The sequence below is a fragment of the Dermacentor albipictus genome, chromosome 9 (assembly GCF_038994185.2).
Source record: "Dermacentor albipictus isolate Rhodes 1998 colony chromosome 9, USDA_Dalb.pri_finalv2, whole genome shotgun sequence".
In the NCBI taxonomy this organism is placed as follows: domain Eukaryota; kingdom Metazoa; phylum Arthropoda; class Arachnida; order Ixodida; family Ixodidae; genus Dermacentor; species Dermacentor albipictus.
Window position 1 is genome coordinate 121,407,058 of NC_091829.1, and position 17,295 is coordinate 121,424,352.

A 17,295-nucleotide genomic window follows, 5' to 3' on the forward strand; every position below is an offset into this window, starting at 1 on the left:
AGCACCAGCCCGCCAGGCAGGCCCCCACACCGACACCCATGCAACATGGCTCCACGAACAACCCTGACAGTATGGCAGTGGAACTGCAGGAGCTACGACACTAAGCGGGGGCACTTGAAGCTTCACATCCAACACAACACACAAAGCTCTCCAAGAGACGAACACTCCCATAAGACTACCAAGGTATACTCCATGCAATCAGCTAAGCCCGGCCGACAGGCCTCATCCCAACATGGCCTTCCTTGTGCACCGCAACCTTACAGCCACACAACACGAATTTGAGGGCACAGACATCCAACACACACTCCTTGAAATACTGCTGAGGAGAAAGGGAGACAGCCTGCTCTTTGTCCTCAGCATTTACAACTCACCATGAGATAAGGGCACTGACATTCCGCTAGTCCTCCCCAAAATGTCCCTGTTGGCCAAAGGAGCACAACTACTGATTTTGGATGACTTCAATGCCAACCACCCAGAGTGGGGTTACCCAAAACATGATCGCAAGGGCACCCGGTTATGGGAGGCGACGCAAGATGTAGGTCTTACTATCCTCAATGACCCACAACTTACACGGGTCGGTAACAGTGTGTGCAGGGACACCACGTCAGACCTCTCTCTTTGCAAGAACACACCGGGTGCCCACTGGCAGAGCACAGGCCACACAGTTGGCAGCAATCATTACATTTTGTCACTGACTTTTGAAACGGCCGCCAGCAGGGCTAAGACGGCCACAGCCTGCAATACAAAGTGGGATAAATTCCGTCAGCTATGTGAAGAAACTGCACCCGATTCCATATTGGATCTCAATGAATTGATCAGGTTAAAATGGCGGCACCTCAAGAGCAGCCATCGAGGGATTCCCGCCTCCTGCACATGTGGGAAGCGCCGAAAGCCTCACGTGCAGGTGGAAGCGTGAATGTCACAATAACAAGCTGCGATGGCGCATAGCGAAGCTCGAACGGGAGATAGAGGCTCACATCTCTACATTGGAACATCAGCAGTGGGGCCAGGTCTACAACAGCCTCAACGGCCAGCTGGGCTGCAAGAAGATATTGCACTTGCTGCGATACCTACTGGATCCCGGCAACGCCAAGTCGGTGGCATGCCAGAAGCTGACACAACTAATACACCAGTACCCTGGCACCGACGAGAAGCTGCTAGCGGAGCTCGCCAGCCAGTACATTAACACCTCGAGACCGAGTAACATGCACATGCCACACTACATCAGAGCTCCCTATGAACAACTGGATGCTGATATTTTGGAGGCAGAGGTCTACGCTGCACTGCGCACGCCGTTAGCTCCAGGCCCCAACGGGTTACGAACAAGGCGCTGCGTAACCTCAACCCAAAGTCAGTGGGAGCAATAACCGAATACATGAACGAGTGCTGGCACTCCAGCCGTTTACCTCCCGAGTGGAAAGATGCACGGGTGGGGTTCACACCAAAACCAGGCAAGAAACTTAGAAAATCTTTGCCCCATTTCACTCGCCTCCTGTCTAGGCAAGCTCATGGAGCATGTAATACTCTACTGCTTACAGATCTTTGCAGAGGAACGCTATCTCCTACCACCCACGATGCTTGGTTTTCAAGCACACTTGTCTGCCCAGGACGACTTCCTTCAGTTACACCACAACCTTTTACATCCAGACAGTGGTTCGAGCACAAAAGCTCTACTAAGCCTGGACGTCCATAAAGCTTTTGACAACGTGCTCCAAGCGGCCGTGCTCAAGAGCTTAGCTGACTTGCAACCCGACGAACAAACCTACAACTATATTCGGTCATTCTTCACAGACAGGACGGTCGAGCTCGCGGTCGGGGACCTGCGCTCGCTAGTAATCTGGCTCTGGGACAGAGGCACGCCACAAGGTGTAGTCTTGTCACCATTCCTATTCAATCTAGCAATGCGCACCCTGGCTCTGAAAGTGAATGAAGTCCCGGTACTCAGACACATGCTATACGCCAACGATATCCCACTCTGGACGTGTGAAGGGTTGGATGGCACAGTTGAAGAAATGCTCCAACATGCCACCGACATCGTCATGCAAAACGAGAACGCAGCGATACTAGAGAGCTCCCAGCAGAAGTCGGAACTGCTCCTGATCCGGCCAAACCGAAGCAAGCACAAGTCACCCCCACCTCCCATCACGATAAGCGTAAACCGGCAGCCAGTCACCCACATCGAGCACATGCGAGTACTGGGCATGATACTACAGCAGAACTGGCAGAATGGCATCACCATTGACTGGCTCCAGATGACTGAACCAGACCACGAGACTGCTACACGGAGTGGGCATGCATAAGCAAGGCGTGAAGGGGAAGGACCTGCTCCAACTAGTCCATGCCTTTTTCGTCAGCCGTCTCACCTATGCACTACCATACCTACAGTTACAGAAGACAGAACAAGCTCACCCCGACTGCACTACACAACACGCATACAAGGCAGCCCTCGGCTTACCAAGACACGCATCCACCGAGAAACTTCAACTGGGAGTTCACAACATCATCGATGAACTCATTGAAGCACACCGCACATCACAGGTTCACTGTTTCCAAGGTAGCAAGACGGGCCGCTAGATTCTTGCTTGAGTGGGCCTCAGAGCATCCCCGACGGGCAGTGGACCCCTCCACCATCCCACCACACATAAGGCGCATGTTCATCATCAAATCGCTGCCCAAAAGCACACTTGCCAGCCACCACGATGGCAAAAGAGTGAGGGCCCAGGCCCTACACAAGATGTATGGAGCCAACTCAACCGTAGCATACTTTGACGCAGCCCAGTACTCTGATCAACCCCACACCTACACCATTTGCGCTGTTCCAGGCCCAGGACTCAAGGTACAGACAGCTTCAAGCTCTCTATGCGCCGTCACCCCACTGAAGCAGAAGAAGCCGCCATTGTGTTGGCCATGGCCTCAACAGACGACTGCATATTTATAAGTGACTCGAAAACCGCCGTCAAACATTGCGCGAGGAATAGTGGCATAGACCACACTAAAGCTCCTACAGTCACTATACAACAGAGAAGAACCATGCTCAATAGAGTTGATATGCACCCTGGCTCACGCGGGGAATCCAGGGAACGAAACGGCCCACCAACATGCTGGAGGATTCATCAGCCGAGCGGAGGGCCTGCCAGAACCGGAGACCTCAAACGAAGTCCTGCACTCATATCATGACATAAGTCAATATTACCGTCTTATACGACACACTAGGCCCACACCAAACAGTAAACTAAACAACATCAGGAGGTCACTTGGCGTAGGTTACAGACACATACATACCCGAACACCTACGTATACTCGCACATTTACCCAGATAGAGCAAGTTTGTACTGTCACCTGTGCGGCGAGCTAGCTACACTTGGTCACATTGTCTGGGACTGTGAGGAGGACCCCCCTGCCCTCAATCTCCTGGCCTCTCCCTCACCTTCATCATGGGAGGAAGTGCTGCTTAGCACCAGCTTGGACGTGCAACTCTGAGCTGTGGAGCGAGCCGAACAGGTCGCTGTCACACATCACCTGGCGGCCACCTATCCTTCCGGATGAGCCCATGAATTAGCTCCCCATTCTGACGAATAGTTTTCTCTCTCTTTGTTGAGGCTATCCCTCGACATTGCAAGTGTATGACTGCTGCATTTTGTTGGCTCAGCGACAAACCACAACTGCAGTTACCAATTCCTGGGAAAGTGGTGCTGGTTAGGCCTAGCGGGTGGTGGGAACCCTGCCCTTGATACGTTTGCACCAGTCAAACAAGTTATATAATGTACAAGTAGGCTACCCATGACTGCAGTACATTGAGGTTATGTTCATCTTTCTCATTGCTAATTCAATGTCCTGACTAGCCGTTCTACTTCATCATCATGATTGGACGTTGGGGCATTTGATGTTACTACCTATAATTTACATCTCATATTTAGCTTTATTGTATGACAATTGCTACTCTCATCAATGCTGTAGAACTCATCGATGGTGCCCGCTAGGTCCTTCTAAATTAAAGATTCTATCATGTATTCTCTCTCATCTGGAAGACCTCGATGGCAGAGGACATGCTTATTAAGTCAGCACTATATGCCTCCCCTGTTCTAACCTCACTAAGCCCAATGATAGCCTATGCAAAACTGGATAATCCCTCAAAGAGCCCTCTTAAGCTAGTTTCCCTCGAGAGGGTTCACGTGTTGAATGTTGCCAGGATAATTTTCCAGTAGTGCCCTGTTCAGAACCAGACATTCTTAGGAACCTCTGTAACATCACCTGTCTCGGTCAGGTGTTGAGCAGCTGCTGGAGACTGAAGGCCAACTGCAAGAATCATGAGGGAGGCAGTGGCCAAATATTGTGCCAGGAGGGCCAATTATTGCTCTGGCAAGGAAGCATCTTTTTTAGGCTCAGTGGACCTTCCTAATTTGGTTGCACCTGGACTAATACAGCTCCACTGACTTGCAGCTGCATTTTTTTACTTCTGCCAGTTCCAGAGCCTTAGCAATGTAGTGGCCTGCAAGACACTACCTCTACTCAACACCATTCCATGTGCTCACACATAATTATTGCTACAAACATTCTACATGTTTGTAGATGTCGCCACTACTCATATCAGTGAATGCTGTGAACCATAAGCACTATAAGTGAAAGTCTTAGAATAAGAGATATAGAAAGAATACCTTCACTGAGCAGCTCCCCAAGGCCAACATGGTCGTCCCTGAGGAACTGGGCAGAGCCAATGAGCAGGGGCAAGGGACGTGCCAGGTATGGGTCAAGAGGCCGCAGGAGGGTCTCCTCTGCATGGCGGAAGCGGGTGTCCTCATCCGAGTCGTCATCATCTTCAGAGTCCTGGCGCAGGTCAACCACCTCCAGTGACGAGCGCAGCACTTCCACACCAAGGCGAAAGGCTTCCGACACTTGCCCCAGCAGGGCCCCCTCTTCCTCCGCCTTGGAGGGTGGCTGCACAGTGCCAGCAACCACACTGCAGAGGGCCTCGCAAGGAGTCTTAGCACTGTGCTAGATGCGAAGCCAGAGCTTTTTCATGGCACAGCTGGCTTTCTTGCAAATGAATACAGGTGGGCTAGACATATTTGTTTTGTTTTTAGCATCAGTGTTTATTGTTTTACTACTACCATTGACTGTGCCACTATGTTCTTAATCTGAAGAGTAGTTTTAGGAGCTGCAAATGAATTCATTGAGCAATTATTCCTATCTGCCACTTAGAATGCTAACCCCATGGCTCCCACACATGCCTATTGAGAGTTGTTGACCACGCTTGCTGTTCTCTTGTCTTCTTTTAAGCAGAATGCAGCCGCCAGGACATTCACCTGATATATAGCATAACTTGTTCCCCCAAATATCTCCAAGCAGTCCTGTCCTCCAGTAGGCAAAAATCACCTATGAACTTCATCACATAATTCCACCCAATTGTCCAATGTTGCCAAGTGCTTGTCTGTTCCATTGGCATCCATTCTGTATGCCACTCTAATAGACCAAAGGTTACCTCTTCTAGGCATTACCAGGGCTAACGTCAATTCTCAATTTCAGTTAAAATGTCACCTAAATGCATGTGATGCTTAATCCATGCAAGCGTGATTTTACACCTGAAAGCTGACCTATATATTTTCCCATTTTCACTGATCACTCCACTGTCCTCAGCTTTCACTGCAGTATGTCTCTTGATCAAAGATGACTTCTGGCAGAACATGCTAATAATATACACCAGTCGCAGACTGATTTTTCAGACATGGATAAAGCGTTGACAACCGACCTTGTCAGTACCAGGAGCCACCAGTCTATATGTGCAACAAAGTTGAAAAAAATATTTTAGTCCTACCGTGTTGCGATTTACAAGAAAGGTGCAGTACAGTGGCCTGACTAACAAGTCTACCGATACGGATAGAGGTGTGGCGATGAGCAACCGCGGAGATGGTGCCTCAGCCTTCCGAGAGAGAAAACGGACACAACCAATCGCCTGGTGTAGCATTTCCTTAACGTCCTCAAATGCTGACCCGTGCCGGCATATGGAAGTGACACTGGCCACATGTAGATGCGAGCATCTGTGTCATTCTGATGCGACGCTGATGCTGCTGCTACAGAAGGCTCCCCTCCTAGAGATGAGCAAAGTTCAACGAGCGGTGGAAAAGCGTAGCAGTTTGGGCGAGTTGGTATGTCATGAATTTTTTAGGCTTACAGCGCAGCTCAGAATGAGCAAAAAGGAAGGACTTGCGTAGCACTGCAAAACATGTGGTTGCAAACCCTTTTTAGAAAGAATGCGTCATTCTAGGTTGTAATCAATCAGCTTACAAAGGAAATCATTGAAGTAAAAGCTATCATAGGTCTTGGCCATGCATGTGTAAGCTCACCTTCATTATCGTTATCAAGCAATGAATTGGCGTATCTGGGACTGCCACCACGGGCTGTCTGAATATGTTCTATTTTTCGCATGGTTTGTTTGGTTTTGTGTCGTTGTCTTTTCATGTCACATGGTTCGCTGAGTGTATAAGTAGCCTTCTGACCATCAGTTGGAAGTTAGTGCTCACCCTGTTCTCCGTTACTTTTCATTACCCTTTCCACCTTATTTTTTGCTCGTTCTGAGCTGTGCTACAAGCCTATAAAGGTAAACAGCGATCGAAAATCCACGTGACGGCGTGTCTTGGGGGTTGCGTATGGAGGCAGTGTCGAGGGATGCAGCAGGGTTGCGTTGCACACTGGTGGTGTCGACAACAAGAATTCTTCAATGCAAGCGGGCTTGAGGCGTTTCAGGGCAATTGTGTCTGGTCGGCCGTTGACATTCCCAGCAAAAGTCGGACGGCGCTGGAGAACAGTATATGGTTCGGAGTAGTGTGGCTGCCAACGCCTCCTCCATTTTTTCAATGCCAGTGCAATCGCTCACTCACCAATGGGAGTCGTTGGGGCACCTTGTTTCAGCGAGTTGCTGCGAAGTGAGAAAGCTTGCAGTTCGGCAACGCAGTCGCCAGGTGATGGCATGGGTGTTTTGGCCGTGGCGGTAAAGGAATCGCATGGAAGGCGTAAGTGAGTTCCGTAGACTAGCTCAGCACAGAAGCAACCTAGGTCGCTCTTGAGTGCAGCTCTAATGCCAAGTAGGAAAAGAGGCAAATGTAGAACTCACTTCTCCGGTGACTCATGCGCAATAAGGGAGGACTTGAGATGCTGTTGAAAATGTTCAACAAGTCCATTTGACTGTGGGTGGTAAGCAGTGGTGTGAAAATGTGCTGTTCCAATAAGTTTGAGTAGCTCATTGAAAAGTGCCTAAGTCAAACTGCCGACTGCGATCAGCAACTATTGTGGATGGGCAGCCGAACCTTGCAATCGACGTAGACATGAAAGCTGCTGCAACAGTGGGCCCTGAGATGTCAGATATGGGTGTCGCCTCTGGCCACAGTGTATAGCGATCAATGCATGTCAGTAGGTAGGAGTTACCTTTTGAAGGTGCAAGAGGGCCGACAAGGTCCAGGTGCACAGTGTCAAAACGAACACCCGGTGGAAGAGAAGATTTGGCAGGCAGGATGGGGTGATGCTGAATCTTGGAGCATTAACAAGACAAACAGCAGTGAACCCTGTTTTGAACTTGCGAATTTAGCCGAGGCCAAACGAAACAGGAAAGAAGCTTCTGTGTCACACGTATTCCAGGGTGCAACAAGTTGTGCACAGTTTCGAATAGACGTTTGCAAAGGGATGCCGGAATGTATGGTCGAGGTGTCGTAGACGACAGACGTACCATCTGGAGTCAAAATGACGTCCTCCAATTTCAGTGAATTTGATTAATTGCGGAGGGTACGAAGTTCGGTGTTATCCCACTGGTGAATGGCAAGCAAGTCGATACCGATGATGAAAGGTTCTGACGTTGACGTGGAAACTACATTGAAGCGACTCAGAACGTCCGCTGGAATGTTGTCGGTCCCCTTGATATGACGGAACATGTAAACTCTGAAGTGTAGGAAAGGTGTTGACTCTCGCGGCGGTGAGTGACGGGACATCGAATGGTCCATTCTTACTTAAAAGGCAGAGGTCCAGACACCGACCAAAATACTTTAAAATAAATATTTACCTTTCAGTTCTCCCACGGGAGCCTTCTTCACAATCTTGTGAACAGTAGTTTGTGAACAAGGCTCCCGTGACGGAGCCGAAATGTAAATATCTATTTTAAACCATTTTCAGAATCCGAACCTCTTCCTTTTAAGTATGTATCATCCTGCCCACACAGGCTTCCGTCATACCCTTGACTTCATCGAATCGTTCATTGCGTGCATGGAATGTAAATGTTAATAATTTAGCCTCCGATCTCTCACAATCTGTTGGATGCTTGTATAGAATTGCCCACTTAACACCTATCTGGTGGAAACAAAACATATAAGTCGAACACGGATATATCGAACTCGAAGGGGATCGTGAATTAATTCGATATATCAAAAATTCGATATAAAAAATACAGACCCAGAGACTTTACCTGTGGCGGACGATGACCTACCGATCGGCGCATTCAACAATGACAACTATTTCCGCACACACGACGCAACGTAATGCTTTATTTGCGTGAAAAAAAATCACTTATGTTGGTCTGCTTCTTCGCCTTGCAAATGAAATTAAAGACGCCAACCTCGATCTTATCGAGGCTGTTCAGCTGCGAAAGCCCGGTTTCTTCCATGTCGCCGCAACAACGGCGAATCAAGCTGAACGCTGCCGCCACTTCAGCGGCGGAGTACGAGCGTGTAGCCGCGCCCTCGTCCGGACGGTCTTCGTCGCCACTCGAGCTGTCAGCCTGGGTCCCTCCGACTGCAGCTACAATATCCTCGTCGGCGAGGCTCGCAACAGCCTGAACATTGCTGTCAACGTTCACATAATCGTCAGCAGACACTTCGGCTGGAACGGCAGCCGGGAAAAGGGACAACAACTCGCGAAACGCGTCGTCCATGCACTCGTTGTCGCCGTCGCCGTCTTCGCAGGTTTCAGGAAGTTTGGCTGTTAGGAGGCCTGCCTTCCGGAAGCAGTTGGCCACAGTATCCTGCTTCACGTCTCTCCAGGCGCCCGTCATCATTTGAATGGCCCCCAGCAGGTCAACCTTAAGCTCGGTGCCCATGCGGAGGTTCACCAAAAACCTATCAATGAGTCGCCTCCTGTAACCGACTTTGAATGACTTAGTGATGCCCTGGTCGAGCGGCTGCAACTTTGCTGTCGTGTTCCCCGGCAGAAACTTGAGCGCGATGTTTTCGAGCTTGCAGGTGGTGTGATGGGCCGAGCAGTTATCGACGAGGAGGCAAGCGTGACGCCCCGATTTGCCCAGTTCGGCGTCCCACGCTTGCAGCCATTCTGTGAACAGCTGACGCGTCATCCACGCCTTCTTATTGAAGGCGTAGCGAGCGGGGAGCTGCATACAGTTTTTGAAGCAGCGCGGTGCCCTTGCTTTGCCAATCACAAAGGGCTGGAGCTTTTGAGAGCCATCCATGTTAGCAGCAAGCAGAACGCTCACGCGGACTTTGCTCATCTTGCCCCCTTGACACGTGCTGCCCCGGACGTCGAGCGTCTTGCTGGGCAGCATCTGCCAAAACAACCCGGTCTCGTCGGCGTTGAAGATTTCCGCGGATGAAAACTTCGCGCAAATTTCCGGCCATTCCTTCGAGATCCACTGCTGGATATCCTGGCTGATGACGGCTCCGCTTTCCCCAGAAATGGTTTTGCCAACTATCTTATGGCGGTTCTTAAACCTCTGCAGCCACCCTGTGTTGTCGGCGAAGTTGTCATCACCGAGTGCAGCGGCAAACTATTTGGCTTTAGCCATTAGCATTGGCCCATCCACCGGAATGTTCTCAGCCCGCACCTCTAAAAACCACGCATAGAGGGCCTTTTCAACTTTCTCGTGGGCAGGAGCGCGCACACGACAAGCTCCCGACGTTCGTAACTCCGCCACTTTCGACTTTATGTCCGCCTTGTTTTTTCACAAGGTGCTTAGAGTGCTCCGAGGAATCCCGAAGTCGTCTGCCACCGTCGCACTTTTCTCGCCCGCCTCAACATGCTGAATGGCTTTCAGCTTTGTCGCAAAGTCCAGGTTCTTGCGCTTCTTGACGCTGCTTGTGCTTGCTGCGGCCATTGCTTCCGCGTCAGCTCACCACGATCCAGTCACACGTGTCGTGAGACGCACGCAAAACAATAATGAACACGAAACACAAGAACGCGCACAAAACAAGAATTCACGTGCGCAGCCTCCGCCAACAAAGCGCTCGCGATGGCCACCTCCGAGGGCGACAGCGACGTACGAAAGGCACGAGCTGTGGTTGGCTGAGCAAAACTCGTGAAAAAGCAACAAGAAAAAAAAAGGCAAAAGGAGGAGGCCACCGCCGCCTTCGTTCCTGGCTACCTTTTCCGAGCCGATCACTATGGTTATGCAGGGGAAGGATGAAAGACATTGGGAGAGAGAAAAATAAAAGCAGTTCCGCAAGCAGGGTGTTGCCGCAAGTCGGAGAGCGTGCGCAGCGGGAGTACCGTCTGAGCCTCCCTCCCTCTCACTCTCACATTTTCCGAGCCTTTCGGGGGAGGCGCGGAGCATGCGGGTGCAGCGAGTGCCGAGATCGCGCGGCGTTCTATATATCCAATGGCGGGTAAAAATATTGTTCGATATAAACGTACGAATTTCTATACTTTTACACAGAATTTTCAAGGGGATAATTTACGAGTTCGATACAGACAATAATTCGATATATGTGGGTTCGATATATCCGTGTTCGACTTATACTTCACTGTTCAGCTCCAGATTATTGTACGGAATATTGGTACGGGACACCACAACCAAAACTAATTACAACAGGCTAATTATTCTACAAAAGAAGATATGACGCATTTATGAAAACTATCAGTGACCATGTTATAAACTAAGCACATTACCACTATTTTTGAAATACAGAATGCTTAAAGCGAATGATGTTCATGATTTTAAACTACTACAGTACATACATAACAATACACTATATATACACGAAAACATTATTGAAGTTCCTTATGATATGAAACTAAAGAGAAAATGGACACTAAGAACAAGGACCAATTATGGTAAACAAACAACCAGCTACCAAGTACTAACAATTCTAAATAGGCTAGCAGATAATATTGATTTCAATATCACTAGAAATGAATTTAAAAACCACATGAAGGAAATGTTACTAACACAGTGTTTGAAAGAGTGATTATTGCAACATAAATATATTAAAATGGCTTTTTTTTCTATTTTACATGGTACATACATGTTCATGGTCGTATACTGCATTTGAGTACTATTATAAGAAGCCAACAAACACTGACACTAAAGACAACATAGGGGAAATTACTTGTGCTTAATAAAAGAAATATGATATGACTTTTGATATGACTAATTAAAATCGGGCCCCTCGGTTAACCTCCTTTCATCTCGCTTATTTGAGTACTATTGTAATTTACATGTGCAACCTGTACTGTTTGTGGACAGGGAGAGGAAGAGAAAAGGGGGAAAAAGGAACATTTATTATTTCGTCGTCTATTTTAAAGACCAACTCTAACCCAATATTTTTGTCAAATTCTACTGTTGCAAGTTTCTGTGTAAATTCATGTACAATGTGTGAAAATATGTCACGTGATGTGTGTTCACTCACTGCCAATGAAATGCCACTAAATGATGTACGATACATGTGTATTTTGCGGGTACAGGAGCCCCTGTCAGGTGATGCACACCTTTGGTCCTGCACCTTTTTTTTGAAATTGTATTCAAGATGAAATAAACATTCATTCATTCACAAGGGGCCTGTGGTATGTCAAGACAGTAAATGCATGGCCTTCAAGAAAATGGCGAAGATGTCTGACAGCCAGGTAAACTACGAGTAGTTCATGGCCGAACACGTTGTAGCGGGACTGCGCAGGCTTCAGTTTTTTGGAGAAAAAGGCAAGTGGTTGCCAAGCAGTGTTGATGAATTGCTGCAGAACGGCACCAACAGCAGTGTTTGAAGCATCTGTCATGATGGCAGTGGGCGCGTCTGGCATTGGGTGTCTGCACAGTGTGGCATCAGCGATGGCAGACTTGACTCTTGCGAAAGCGTTGGTGGCCCCTTCAGTCCACTGAAGCCCTTGCTTAAGGTTGTTTCCTAGGAGAACATCTTGTAGAGCCACAAGTCATGCGCAATCAGGAATGAACTGGCAGTAGAAATTGACAAACCTGAAAAATTGGCAAAGTTTGGCGAGTGGTCAGTCTAGGAAAGTCTTCGATGATGCGAATCTTGGATGGCAGTGGCCGAATGCCGTTAGCATCAATGATATGCCCAAGGAACTCGAGTTCCAGTCGACCGAATTCGGTCTTAGTGGCCTTGATGACAGTTCCTTTACTGGAAAATTGTGAAAACAACAACTGCAAGTGCTGAAGGTGTTCTTCTGCAGAAGAGCTTGCGATGAGAAGGTCCTCAATGTATGCAAAAACAAAAGGCAGGCCTCGAGCGATGGAATCGATGAAACGCTGAAAGGATTGGCCAGCATTCCGTAGGCCGAAGGGCATGTGCAGAAATTCAAGAAGACCGAGCAGTGTGGTGATGACAGTCTTGGGAATGTCTTCTGTAGCAACTGGTAGTTGATGATAGGCGTGAACAAGATCGATTTTAGAAAAGATTGTCGCACCGTGCAATGTTATGGTGAAGGCCTGAATGTTCAGGAGAGAGTAGCACTCAGGAACTGTAATGTTTAGCGCTTGGCAATTGCCGCATGAGTGCCAGTCTCCACACTTCCTAGGCACCGCATGAAGTGGTGATGCCCAATTACTGGAGAAAGGGCAGATGATGCCAAGTTGCAGCATATGTTCGAACTCCGCACAAACTCTGGGCACTAATGCTGGGGTCGGAAACAAACTAGTGGGACGTAGGTGACAATGTTATGGCACACGTAATGGATCGGTTGCATTCAGTCCGACAGGCACGTCAAAGTGGGAAATTCGTGCAGGAGCTTGGCGAACAGTTAGTCCAACATGGCAGAAATAGGCACGATTGGCGATGTGCTTGTTGCTGGGATGCTGGAAACGGACAACTGGGTAACGGAGTCAATGAGATGCCGACGTTGAATGTCGACAAGGAGTTGTGCAAGAACTCTGTTCAAATGAGTGCACAACGGACATCTGCAACTTTGAAAATCCAGTGGAACGCTCGTCAAAGGCCAAGGTTTAGCGCGACGGAGCGCAATGAAAAAACTGGAGTGCTGGTGCTGTTGATGGCTAGCAAATAACGACACATGTCACTTTTCGATCAGAGCACTGGGTGGGAACAATGCTTACATCAGCTCCTGTGTCGATTAAGAACTGCTGTCCCGTATCTGTCTGTCACATAGAAAAGGCAATTTGTGTGTTGGGCTGGGCCACTCGTCACCGTTAGAGGTCAGCTGGCCTGATTCCCTGCGAAGCGCAGGGATGCCGACAGTGATGAGCATCGTTTCCAAAACACAGGCGGCAGCAGCAAACGCCAGGCATTGTAGGCGATGTTTCATGGCAGGTGCCTGTGCATCTTGATTTCCTGGAACTACGGCTGCGTGGGCGACGAGATGACATGCGGTGATGTTCCGCGGCACAGATGATGCATTCCAGGCGCTTACACAAGGAGTCGAGCGGAAACTGCGCTGCTGATCAGCACGGAAGGGTGTGCAGGGCAGTTGTCACTTGGAAACGATGTCGTGGATGCGATGATTGGCGTGGTTACTTCCATGACTTTGTCGGCCAATGCGGCAAGTCCGGTAACATCCATGGTAAAAGCTGTCACCAGGACCATCTGCACATTAGCTGGGAGTCATTGTAAAAGCGATTTGTGCAACAGGGTGTCAGAAATGGATCTCGCGTTGTCTCCGAACAGCTACCTCATTCAGCGAAGAAGTTGACCAAGGCGTCAGTCACTGAGTTCTTAGCGGACAAGCGCTGCTGTATGCAAGAACGCTGTGAAGCTGCTGTGCGCTGTAGCAGGGCTCCCTTGAGATCGTCGCAGGAGGCAATAGACAGTGGGGCGTTCAACAAATCTGCTACTTCGTCAATGGCAGCGGGTGAGAGTACTGTGACGCATAATGAAACTGAGGCTTGAGAGCATATACCAGCCACTTGGAATTACAATTTGGCCTGAAGAAACCACGTCGAAGGATGCTGGTCCAAGTACTGTGGGAGGTGGACGGCAATGGCCGAACAGGTGGGCTCACCGCGCTCCTCGGAAGGGTTCTGCCCTTGAGCACTCGTAGTGTCGGTCCGGTCCATGGCCGTCTCTACCACAAGAGCGTGTCGCACGATCACGTCCCAGTCACCAAACTGTGGCAATAAGCAACTGTGTAGACCAGTGGAACCTTGGCCCGCCGAGAGAGAGAGAGAGAGAGAGAGAGAGAGCAAACCGACAGAGGTACTGTGAACAGTTAGGGCACACAAGAGAACTAGAACCACGACAAAAATGCAACCACCTTTATGCTTACAACAACGCACCAGAACACAAAAAAGAAGAATGTGCAAACAAGTTGTCAGGCATTATAAAAGAAAATCTTGTTTTTTATTGGTATACTGTAGAATAAAAAAGGAAGAAGTAGGGACAATTGGCTATCCTGACTGAATGAAGTCAGGACACGGGACATTTACTCAAAAGTCGGGACTATACTGCTTAATTCTGCACAGTTGGCAACCCTACCAAGAAATTCCCCCGACAAAGAAAGTGAAGGCACAGGCGAGAGCCTGAATGGCAAGGCTAAAGTATGGAAAGAACAGATATTAAGTTATTAAAAAAGGGATGTAACTGGTCTGTTCACTGCCACCGCTTTTCTGTTTTGTTATTCATGCAGAAGGGAAAGGAAGTTAGAGAGCAGAAAAAATAGAGTTTAGCCTCTTACATACAGTAGAGCAGTGGTAACACAACAGCTACCAGGCACAGTGCATATGCACACAACATTGTCTTATGAGCAGCCAGATATTCAATTGCTTGTTAATATCTGAACGGAAGATTGAGAAACTCGGGATTTACACATAGTGTACAAGAATTGGGTCCCACAGTTTTTTAATGGCAATGCAGATTTGTGTGCCTCTCGATCCTGCAGTAAACAGATCGAGTAGATACCTGTGAGTGCGAATATATGAGGGAACAATGCATTGAAGAACCTGCACAGGTGCAGTTAAATGAAAAGTCCATAAGCAAAGATCATCATCATCATCATCATCAGCCTGGTTACGCCCACTGCAGGGCAAAGGCCTCTCCCATACTTTTCCAACTACCCCAGTCATGTACTAATTGTGGCCATGTTGTCCCTGCAAACTTCTTAATCTCATCCACCCACCTAACTTTCTGCCGCCCTCTGCTACACTTCCCTTCCCTTGTAATCCATTCTGTAACTCTTATTGACCATCGGTCATCTTCCCTCCTCATTACGTGTCCTGTCCATGCCCATTTCTTTTTCTTGATTTCAAATAAGACATCATTAACTCGCGTTTGTTCCCTCACCCAATCTGCTCTTTTCTCATTCCTTAACGTTACACCTATCATTCTTCTTTCCATAGCTCGTTGCGGCGTCCTCAATTTTAGTAGAACCCTTTTCGTAAGCCTCCAGGTTTCTGCCCCGTAGGTGAGTACTGGTAAGACACAGCTATCATACATTTTTCTTTTGAGGGATAATGGCAACCTGCTGTTCATGATCTGAGAATGCCTGCCAAATGCACCCCAGCCCATTCTTATTCTTCTGATTATTTCCATCTCATGATCCGGATTCGCCGTCACTACCTGCCCTAAGTAGATGTATTCCCTTACGACTTCCAGTGCCTCATTGCCTATTGTAAATTGCTGTTCTTTTCCGAGACTGTTAAACATTACTTTAGTTTTCTGCAGGTTAATTTTTAGACCCACTCTTCTGCTTTGCCTCTCCAGGTCAGTGAGCATGCATTGCAATTGGTCCCCAGAGTTACTAAGCAAGGCAATATCATCATGCTATTATAATAACAAGAGCATCATGACGTATAACAAGTACAATGTAGTTAGAGGACTGTGAAAGAAGTAGTGGTACTGGGCTTACATTTGGATATGCTGTGCTGTATGTTTAATATGTAATATTAATATGTAATATATTAATATGTATTAATATGTATAATACATAGCATAATATGTATGTATGTAATATGTATGTATGTAAGAAATACAGTCAGGGCTCGAAGTAAACAGAACAGCAGTGGGTAGATCAGCACTTGGAACCCACAAAAAAACTACATATGAAACGATACAAGGAGGTACAGGATGGGCATCTACAAAGTAAAATATCTTGCGAGAAGAGACTGGACAAGAGCAGATGCAGATTCCCAATGGTGGAAATGTCCTAGTAAACTGGCCAGTAGGTGTGCAGGCCACACTACAGGCAATAAGATGAAAAAGAGCATAAAGCTTAAAGTTGAACAGGTGCACTGCAAGTAGTAGTTGTATAGAGGCTCAAAAACAGGACAATAGAAAACTATAGAATAGAGAGAAAAGAGATCAAGGAGGAAATTACCTAGGGTAACAAGAGGGCGGCCAAGGCACTTTTTGAGGTTTATGCAGGCTGTCTAATGACACGAAGTTATACAAGGTTTACTCCTTCCTTTCCAGGCCCACAGAAATCAATCAAGTTGATCCAAGGCTTTTCAACATGCTCTTAAAATTTACTGTTGGACAAAAAATGAGATGCACCGTATGGAATGATGACTGTACTTAAACTATTGGTCAGATTTGACAATTGTCGGCACACTGGACAGCCTGGAAGAATAAAACTTGGACAAGAGGTATAGTCGAAAATGACCTCCAGTGCTCCTAGCACTTTCCCAATCAAACAACACAAAATTTTTGCTTTGGTCAACTCTGCAACATAATTTTTAAATTACAGCAGCAATGAAGATAAAGAAGCTTCTGTCAGGATGTCTAATTTTCAGATCTGACACATACACTGCTTTAACAATGTCTCACACGTTGGAACATGCCGAGGTTGTTTAGAGTATTGTGTTCTAATATCAAGTGCAACTTTACTTCTTTTCAGCAGGACGTAGCATTTATCTATCCATGTTTTGGCAGCATATGTGCAAGTTATTATGAGCAATGCTTCCTGTCATGTGGGGTTTCCACTTACACAAGAGCACGCAGTCGATTTCAGGCCGACTGTCAGCAGAAGCTTCGACTAGCAGTCTATCTTACTTTTTGAACACCACCTGTACAAATACCCTTATTCATTACGGTACTCTAAAGTACTGTATAAAGCACACGAAGGTTCAAAGCCTAGTCTAAGGTGCATGACTAGAACAATTGCTAGCAAAGAAAAGCTGATTTAACACAA

General features: G+C 47.7%; 1 protein-coding gene across 1 annotated transcript in view; it reads right to left on the reverse strand.

Moving 5' to 3' along the window:
- LOC135912598 (WASH complex subunit 2-like) overlaps positions 1 to 17,295 on the reverse strand; it is a 278,899-nt gene that overhangs the window by 228,675 nt on the left and 32,929 nt on the right. The window contains exon 6 of the mRNA XM_065445097.2: positions 4,656 to 4,935. Coding sequence (XP_065301169.2) covers positions 4,656 to 4,935 — 280 coding nt within the window. The remainder of the gene's footprint in view (positions 1 to 4,655; positions 4,936 to 17,295) is intronic.